General features: G+C 38.7%; 1 protein-coding gene across 1 annotated transcript; it reads right to left on the bottom strand.

The window, feature by feature from the left end:
• Window positions 1–2785: 2785 nt before the first annotated feature.
• On the bottom strand, window positions 2786–9464 carry LOC137478334 (ovalbumin-like). Its single transcript, XM_068198153.1, has 8 exons — window positions 9322–9464; window positions 7719–7902; window positions 7057–7107; window positions 6352–6480; window positions 5564–5681; window positions 4750–4892; window positions 4429–4584; window positions 2786–3335 (listed from the first exon to the last, which is right to left on the bottom strand). Exons 2-8 carry the CDS (start codon window positions 7884–7886, stop codon window positions 2940–2942), a joined length of 1161 nt encoding a protein of 386 aa, XP_068054254.1. The 5' UTR covers window positions 7887–7902; window positions 9322–9464; the 3' UTR covers window positions 2786–2939.
• Between the last annotated feature and the right edge of the window lie 170 nt (window positions 9465–9634).

Here is a 9634-nt window from a genome sequence, read left to right as displayed (position 1 = left end):
GAGCATGGAGGGATGAAGCTGTAGCCTCATTTTTTGGCACAAAGGAGAAGATTTGTTCCATGCTGAGTGGTGGAGGTCTGATGTCTGGCACATAGCTTGGGGCTAGATGCAGGCATGTTCCTCTAGAGGCCTGTACTTTGCGTGCCTGTTGTTACAGAAGCTACAGTACCCGAGATGTGGAAGGCTATTGAAACTTTTAGCATTCAAACAAATATTTCTCTGTCTGGGATCTGAGGACACCAGCATCCATTCCTTAATGGGTGTATGATTGCAAAAATTCCAAAATGGTTTCTGAAAACAGGACTGGGAACACATGGGGTTTTTTTTCTTTTAAGGAAGTGACTACTGGGGACAAGAATATGACTGCTTGTTGCTATGCTGGCAGCTGAAGTCAACAGAAATCAGGAGGTAGCAGTGAAAATATCTGTCTACATACAGGAGCAGATGAACTTTTTTGTGTCTTCTGTTTGTGAAGAAGTATGCTTTAATTGATAAAAACTAAAACAGCCTGGAAATATTGTAGTTTTAGAAAAAAGCTGCTGAAATTTGTGTCCTTAGGAATTCAGGTGCCCTATTTCCATGACCAGATCAACAGAAACTCTAGGACCATAGTAAACACACTGTTAGGTCTCTTGCAATAAGTTTCCCCATTGTTATCTCTTGATCAGCAATCAGCTAAGATAAAAGAAAGTGAAGGAATATATTTGAACTATTTACATACCAGTGAAGGTGGTGTCATGTTATCTTTGCTCTTTTGCAAGATCATCTTTGCTACCAGCAAATCGTGTCCCCTAGGTCCTGCCAAAGTATGTGTTATTTTGAAGGATGGAGCAGGGGAAGACAAAACTAGTAGAACAAGTAAATATTGTGTGGGGGAACTGAAAAAACATTCCACCACAGTTCTCCCAGCACTGATGTTATGTTGTACATACTGGAATCAGGAAAGAGCATAGCCTTCTTGCAGTAACTGCACCCCCAAAATCTTTCTGTTTTACTCTCCTGGTGCTTCTTTGTGACAGTTCCTCACAGTTCTATTTCCTTTCTTGCTTCAGTGTCAAAGAGATGAATAAATTTCAGAGAAAAACTATTACTCACCATAGACATCCCATCTCCTAGCATGATTATTCTCCTTAGCTTCTGAATAAAAGCCCATAAAGCTTTGTAAACACACCATAAAGATAAATAAAAAAATCCTTCCCCTTTCCCATTCCCCTCTATTCTCTGAGGCAATGCTGAGTCTCACTGGCATGTAGATTCTGCACATATCCATCTGCCTTTCAGACTACTTATCAACTGGTGTTTCAGAGAAACTGGATGAATTATGTTTTTTGCAGAAATTGTGGCATCTGACTAGTTTGAGTAGCATGCATGAAGGACTATGGGTCACACAGGTCCCTTCCTGGCAGAAAATTGGTCTCAATATTCTGTCTTAGTCCCGAGTTATGACAGACTCATTCCTCACCTCTCTGAAATCAATGAACCAACTCAGGCAGAAAAATCACAGAAACATAGAATATTTCAAGTTGGAAGGGACTCATAAGGATCACTGAGTCCAACTCCCTGCTCCTCACAGAACTATCTATAAATAAACCGTATGACTAAGAGCATTGTCCTGATGCTCTTTGAACTCTAACAGGCATGGCACCATGACCACATTCCTGGGAAAGCCTGTTCCAATGACCAACCCTCTGGATGAAGAAACTCTTCCTAATGTCCAATCCTGATACAGCCTTATTCCATTTGCTCATGCCCTTGCTGGTCACCAGACAGAGAACAGCACCTCCCCCTCCCCTGTCCCCAGTGAGGAAGTCGTAGGCTGAGATGAGGTCACCCCTCAGCCTTCTCTTCTCCAAGATGAACAAGCCAAGTGACCTCAGACACTCCTTGTAAGTCTTGCCCTTGAGAGCTTTCACCATTTCAGTCCCCCTTCTCTGCACACACTCTTAGAGTGTGATGTTCTTCTTATACTGTGGCACCCAAAACTGCCCCCAGCACTCGAGGTGAGGCTGCCCGGTGCAGAGCAGGGACAATCCTCTCCCTTGCCTGCCTGGCCATGCTGTGCCTGATGCCCCCCAGGACACCCCAGGTTGGCCTTCCTGGCTGCCAGGGCGCTGCTGACTCCTGTTCAACTTGCCAACCACCCAAAGCCACAGATTTTACACATAGCCAGGATTACCCTGTCCAAGGTGCATTTAAAATACTCCAAATGAAAAGTATTTGCTTAAGTAAGTTTTTATTATGATTAAAGGAGCAAAAGTGTACACCCACAAGACCCATTGTATACAGAGATAGGATACAAGGAGAAAATCTGAATAGCAACCTGCCATGCTTGGTCATGATGATTGACCCAAAAAGGCTTAAGAAGAAATATATGAATACATGAAGTATAAGATTCCTATAATGCATCCTTAGAAAATGGGGAAGAGCCTTGCAGTATCAGGGGTAAAAATAAAATCAATTGCTTTGTCAGAGTAGGTATGATTGGTAGTAGTTTAGAGTTTAATTTAGGAAATTTTGAGTGACTTATTCCAGAGAAGTCATCACAAAATTTATCTGTAGAGAAACCTGGATCAGTTAGAAGACTGCATTTTTTTCCCAAAAAAGGTGATGTGCTTTTTCAGTGTGATGATTCAGCACTATTATTGTTACATTGCACCAGGAACATCTCTGTTAATGCTCATGCTTTCTTTGGGTCAGATTTTTATTCCTGTAACTCTTCATCTATGAGTAAATAATAATACTCAGCAGAAAGGAAAGGCAAACGGCCTCTACTTTCCTGGCAAAATTTCTCTGCCTTAACTTTTTTTTTTCTTTTAATAAAGCATTCTGGTTTTAGAAAATATGGATAAAAGAGAAAGTTTGTGGGTTTTTTTACCCCTGATACTGCAGCACGTTGGGTCTTGCTGTGGGGGACAGAAACTCTTTCAGCCTTCCTCTCTTTAAGGGGAAAAGCATCTGCCAAAGAACAAGATGCTGTCACTTGGGTTGTGCTTGATCAAGAAGAGGAAAGGGTGGTCAGCCCTAATCTCTTCAGAGACACTTGTGTCATCTACCCCAGCTTCTGATGAGCCTGCCACCCTACTGCCTGCTTCATAGATCTCCACAAATGCCTCATGGAATGCTCCAGACACCTTCAGGCTCTCTGCTGAAGAGATGCCGGACAGATTGGCTGATGAACTGAACAGGTCAGTGACACCCAAGGATTTTAAGACAGATGTGAGGTTATATTTTTCCTCAATCTTCATGCGAGGGAGATAAACTTTAATTTTCCTCTCTTCCATCTTACTGGAACTGGTCCACTCCTTGAGATTTTCAAAGGTCATTGCGGTCTCAAGCTGCAAGGAAACAAACAAATTAGATCTCTAGGATGAGAGTGCAACTTCTTTTGTAGCAATGCAGTACCATTTGAAGTTTTTTCATCTTAAACTGACTGCTTTTGTTATGGTGTATTTTCTGGGTTTATATGAATTAATGTGTCTAGAAGAGGAAAGCAAACCATGACTCTCTCTTCTCTGTTCTGCTTCCTATTTCTTTAATAGGCTCACTGGCAACTAATAGTCTTGATTAGATGGCTACTCAGCCAATTTCCCAAAGCCAATTTATCTTTTCTTCAGAAATATATTCCAAAAGTCTTTCTGTGCTTATGAGTTGTAAGCTCTATCTACATTTAAGACCTCCAAGTAAGGAAGTGTTAATGGTTTTACTAATACCTGAAGTACTAGTAAGCACTAGAGGCATTTGAACACAGCTACATTTCTTCTGTAATAAATGAGCTTTCTTCAGTTAATACTGAAGTAATGTAGCTGTGTTCAAATGACTCTTTATTTTTATAATTTAGGGTCTTTGAGTTAGTGTGCAATTATTTCAATGAACTTGGATTTATTGCATAACTTTTCCTATTCAAACTGCATTCCTGCTAATGGCTATATTCTTTTCATATCAACAGTAATATGTCATGTATGTTTTACTTTCTGAAATGGCTTTAACCATTCCAGTACTCATATTCATTTTTCAGATAGTTTAATTTTGGAAAGCATGAAGGAAGCATGTTGAAGGCTGTCAAACTATTCAATAATTACAAATACTCAAGCTAAGATGAACTTCCCAGTAAGTCCCTCAGTATGCAGAAATTGAGATGTAAAAGCTTTGGAGCTCAAGCTGCTGGAGTAACAGCTGCTTATCTGAGAAGAATCTGTTCTGCAGTGACAAAAATGTAACCCACTAAAGCAGCTGCTTTGCAATCCATCCTCACACAAACTTTTGCAGGACCACTTAGATAGCTGTGTGCTCTGTGCAACAATCCCATGCTGCCAATATTCAGATCTGTGCTAGGGATGTGTTTGAGATAACTTTATTGTGAAGAGCTTCTTTGGACCTAAAATTTCACTGTGTTTATGGTTTTCTGGAACCCAGCTTCCAGGGCCATACCTGCTCCAGGCCAGAGATGTCATCAGGCAGCATCACCCACAGGCTCAGCCGCCCACTGGCATATGGAAGCTCCAGGATTCTGCATTTCTCAGAAGGGATCTCTGCCACTTTAAATGTACCAATCTGAGACATCATCTGCACAGGTTTGCTTTCTTGCTGCAAAACCAAAGAAAATAATATAGTTTTCAGAAAGATTATTCCTAGAGTGTAGAAATGCCTACTTATGGTTAAAGCTGATAATTGCTCTTTTTCAGGAAGATTGTACAGCAACTTCATAAATTCTAAAAGATGACACCTTTGAAGTGATGTATGCCCACATACCTCAGAAATTCTGAAAGGAACGGTCTGGGTATCTTCTTCCTTAAATGCTTTCTCCCACAATCCATTGAAGTAGATGGCACTGACCAGGACCATGTCAGTTTGTGAACTCACAGAGCTTGGTTGAAGGATATTTTTGATCGACCCTTTCAAAATGCACAGGAAAAGAGAACATGTATAATACATCTGTGTATAACACATCTTACTTGGCAATTACAACATTAAATGGAGGGTAAAGAATTTGTGGGAAGGAGGGTGTAGGGCAAGGATATTGCTTTGGTTTTGTAGCTTTTATCTTGTAGTTCCAAGGTTGATTTGCTTTCTGCTCTTGGCAATGGTTGTTGTTTCTCTCCCAATGAAGAATTATAGTGAGAAATATAAGATCCAGAGATTTACTTGATACAAAATTAGCATATTTTTTGTCAACAGGAAGAACCATTGGAACCTTGTATCCCAGGATGGTCTCCCAACCAAACATTTAATACTTTTTGCTTCAAACAAAAGTTGAAATATTGCTGTCAAACAATTTGTCAATGCATAAAAAGCATACTTTAGTGCTATCCCTTTTATCAGGACTGGAAATATTACATATCCACGAAGCTTCTACAGATAGAGAGAGTCCTCTAACAGGGGTGTGTCTGAGGAAAAAATAAATTGTTAGATGATAGTTCTGTATCTGGGAACCGATCTATAATCCAGGAGAAGGAGCAGAGGTAGAGGTACTGGTTTTTCATTACCTGACTTAAATGTTCTCACATGTTGTTCAAACATGGTGGCAGAAGGGAAATACCTATGCTGATATTTGGGTTCCTCTTACCATTTGTCTGACTTTCAACCCAGGAATTGATGAGCTCTCTGGATTTTTCTGCAGCTGTTTGAAAGCTGATAGATTCCAAACCTCCCTTATACAGTTCCTTCACACATTGAATGTATTCCTGCAAAGAAAGTGTATGCAATTCAGATCAGAATGCTAAACCATTTTGCTGATGTAAAAGGCGAGAATGAAATTAACAGATATGAGCAACCTACTTATTAAGCCTAATCATTAAACCATGAGCTAGTTCATAAGCATCTTAAGATTAGACATGCATTTTTTCAAGCAAGAGTATATGCCCATGTTTTTAAAAAATATTTTCCAGAGCTGAGTTTAATCTAAAATCAACATTAATTTCAGTTAAGTATGGGTTTTTTTTTCTCTTTGCCCACTTTTAATTTTTTTTTTTTTTTTCTTTTTTTGCTATGGTATTCTCCTTGAATTTCAAATTAAATGTTCCTTTCAATGGAAAACCTTAATATTTTTGAGAACCTGAAGTCATTTTTTCAGGTTTGTTTTGCAAGTTGAGAAAAGAGTTTGAGTTATCTCATGCCAGCAAAAATTACCTTTATTAGTTATATCTTGACTTGATTAGATCTTTATTGTACTTTGCACAAACATCTTTTAGTTACATTTTTCTTCTCAAGATTTTCAGGGGTCAGGTCTGTGATAGAGAGAATCTTTCCATATGGAAGAAAATTTCTTTAGCAGAACTTAGACTTCTGGCAGTGCTTTTTGCATCACAGAAAGTTACAGTTTTGACATTCAGATCAGATCTTAGAGCAACTCACCGGCAGAATTGGGTATTTCTCTTCGGCATAAAGTCTGCGGGCAATGCTGATCGAATAATTGTCACTTGGTTTGGTGATTTGGGTGAAGATGTCCTTAAGTGAAGTGTGGATGCTCACAGATGTGCCGCACTGATTGACATGAATACAAATATAAATACAGATGATGTTATCCTAGTTTTAATGATGAATAGGTATTACATACTATATGAAAGGAGCAGAATAGTTCAGATGCTTCTGCTTATAAAACTGTTCATCCTATGCTGATGTAGTAATTTTGTAATATACAATATACAATTCAGTGCTTAAAATTACAGTTTTCTACTGTAATTTTATCATACCATTCTGGTGGGGGGGGGGGGGCTTCTAATTACCTGCTACAGTAATCTAGCTTCAGCAGATCAGTTAGCAGCCAGTCCTGCTTAACCACTAGCTACTTTCCCTAATCATATAAATATCAATAATTTCCCCCTATTGCCCCTATTGGCTCAATGTTATGGTGATGGATTTCATTTTATGCTTGTTCTGAATTCTCTGTTGCCTGCCTTCTCTGTTCATTCTTATGAATGAAGTGTTCCCCCAAAAGCTGGATGAAGAGCACAAGCTGCACATTAGAGTAGGGTTGGAACTGCTACGAGACTGCTTTATCTGATAGATTTTGCTCCCAGGAGAAACTGACATAGAGAAGGGATTAAATTGTTTCTGTACCTGAGATTCAACACTCTCTCCAAATCCTGGGATTTTATCAAAGTGTAAAGCCTGTAATTAAGAAGAACAGCAGTTGAAATAACTGGTATGACAAGAAAAAGGTTATGCAACTGAGATTAACACATAATGTTTGAAGCAAACCTATTGACTAACTGAGAATGACTCAAAAAGTGCAATCTATCTGTTCTATCTCTGAATAGCCATGCATACTGTTGCCCTTTTTTCTATTGAGCATCTAGGATTCAGCTCCAGTGTGTGCTACCAATAATGCCAACCGTCTTATAGGTAACAAGCCAGCCACTCTCTGTGGAGATAGTGAGAGCTGTAAGAAACACATGAAACACTTTGCAGTCTGTGCATATGTTTTGGCTCTTTCCCTATAGATTTTGTCTTCTTTCCCTATTCCAAAGAAAGGGTCACTAGAATGTGAGAATTCTACTCCTAAACTATGATAAAATTTAAATCCAGTCTCAAGATTTTGGGCTGATGCATTTGTTTAACACTGTGAGAGTTTCAGGTGGCCACAGCTTTTGATGACTCTGGATACACATTTTGGTAACTCTGGATCCACATTTTTTAGCCTCTGAGGGACATTATCATATCATTAAGGGCTGTGGCTCTGTTGAGCAGCAGGAGGGTTTAAATCCTAGACGTAGTCTCACCTTTTCTATCTGAGCCTTGGTGTTATCTTTTGCACCTATGTAGACCATGGAGAGGGTTGAAATGATGAGCAGAGGGGAGTAGCAGACATTCTCCTGGACACTCTGGCTTCTCAGCTCCCTGAATATGTCACAGCAAACTTCTGTGCTCACTGGACCGATGGAGGCCATTGTGCAGCAGTATTGCCTAGAGCAAAGAGCAGAAGTATAACAATGTAATGATGGGAATAGCATACACACACAGCACATGCACTTTAATAGGAATTTTCAGGCTATAAAATACAAACAAGTAATTTGGAAACCATTCCATGTTAACATGTCTGTTGCTATGCTCACCTCTCATGCATGTTAGAAACTGTTTTCACAACTCTGTTTCCTTCTGAATTTCTATACATTTACCTTTTTTAACAGTTCCTCAGAGCTCTGGAATCTGTATGTGATTTCTGTTTACCTTTTCAAAGCAGTCAAACAACATTTGCCTGTACTTATTTTCATTCACTGAAGGCTAAAATTCCTTAGTACTTTGTAGTAGCTTGATGAAAACAAGAAAAATATTATGTCTTTCATATACTTGCCAAGCTGGAAATTTAAGCGCAAATTATATTTCCATTTGGTCTAGGACTGGACAGATATAGGTAAAAGCAGAGACCAGTTATATTTATTTTCTAAAAACAAGTAGGTGTAGTAAAGTATCTATTTGTTGCACAGTACTTACTGTCAGTAGATCTTCAAAGGCCTGTATCTTACTCTTGTTTAAGTAATGGAAGCATGGACAGGCAATATAATTAGTCTAAGGTCACCTAATATAGGAGCAAGACTGACGGACAAAATTCATGTTTCATTGCATTGTGCTTTCAGATATAGATTGCTTTGTATAAATATGCTATGTTTTCTCAGACTATAACCTGTCTGAGAAATTAAATTGCTCTTTTTCAAACTCCAGCCCCTTAGGTAGGAGCGAAATGCTAGGATCTCAAGTTTCTCTTCGTAGTGTTAAACTCTACAAAAGTGTTTTGTGGCTGGCCTCTTGGATATGCACATACAGACACACACATTTTTCTCTCACTTTCAATTCTGTATACATGTTACCACTTATAAATTATTTTTAAATTGTACATCTATCCACACACGTACCTTTTTATGTTGTGTTCACCAACTGTATTTTTCAGGAATGCAACTCTTAAAGAAATTTCACACTAAAATAAACTTAGCAAATTCACTGAACACCACAGTTCTGCTTTCAGTGCACTCTTTTGAACAGAGGTCAAGCAAGGAAACTTACTACTGTTCTGTCAAAATCAATCTTAAAAGATACAGAATGGGAAGATAAGATGCTCTGAAATAAAATCATATTTTGAGTGCAAAATAACATTTTAAGCACAGAGAATAACTTTAAAAATGTCCCCAAAACCACAAACATTCAGATTTTACACATAATAAAATAGTGTAGAATGCATATACAGTGGTGAGATTTGTAGAGAATATCATGTCAAAATTCTGTCCTGAAAAATATCAAACACAAGACAATAACTTCTCTCTTTTTAAGTTTAGTCAGAAGCAAGAAATAATGCAATAAGAAGGTAAATTTTCCTGGAGAAATACTTACCTTCAAGCTTCAGTACCAAAGACAATACAGCTTTCCAGCTGTATGTGGGTATACTGGCTGAGCCCTTGGGAATTTATACAGTCTGAGTTGCGACCCACCCACTGCTGTCCTTCAGAAGTTTGACTTTTGACACCATAAAAATAAATTAATGGTATTAGGTCAGTTTTTTGTTTCAATGGGTTTGGGTTTGATTGAAGGGAGAACAAATATTAGTATTTTATTCTGTATAACAGTGCTTTCCACCAGTACATCAGGTCAATTGGGCTGGAGAAGAGGCTGGGAAATAATGCCTCATTTGCAACGAGATACTGGG

Source organism: Anomalospiza imberbis, chromosome 1 (genome assembly GCF_031753505.1).
Source record: "Anomalospiza imberbis isolate Cuckoo-Finch-1a 21T00152 chromosome 1, ASM3175350v1, whole genome shotgun sequence".
NCBI lineage: Eukaryota > Metazoa > Chordata > Aves > Passeriformes > Viduidae > Anomalospiza > Anomalospiza imberbis.
Note: the sequence above shows the minus strand (reverse complement) of the source record. Positions and strands in the feature narration are given on the sequence as shown.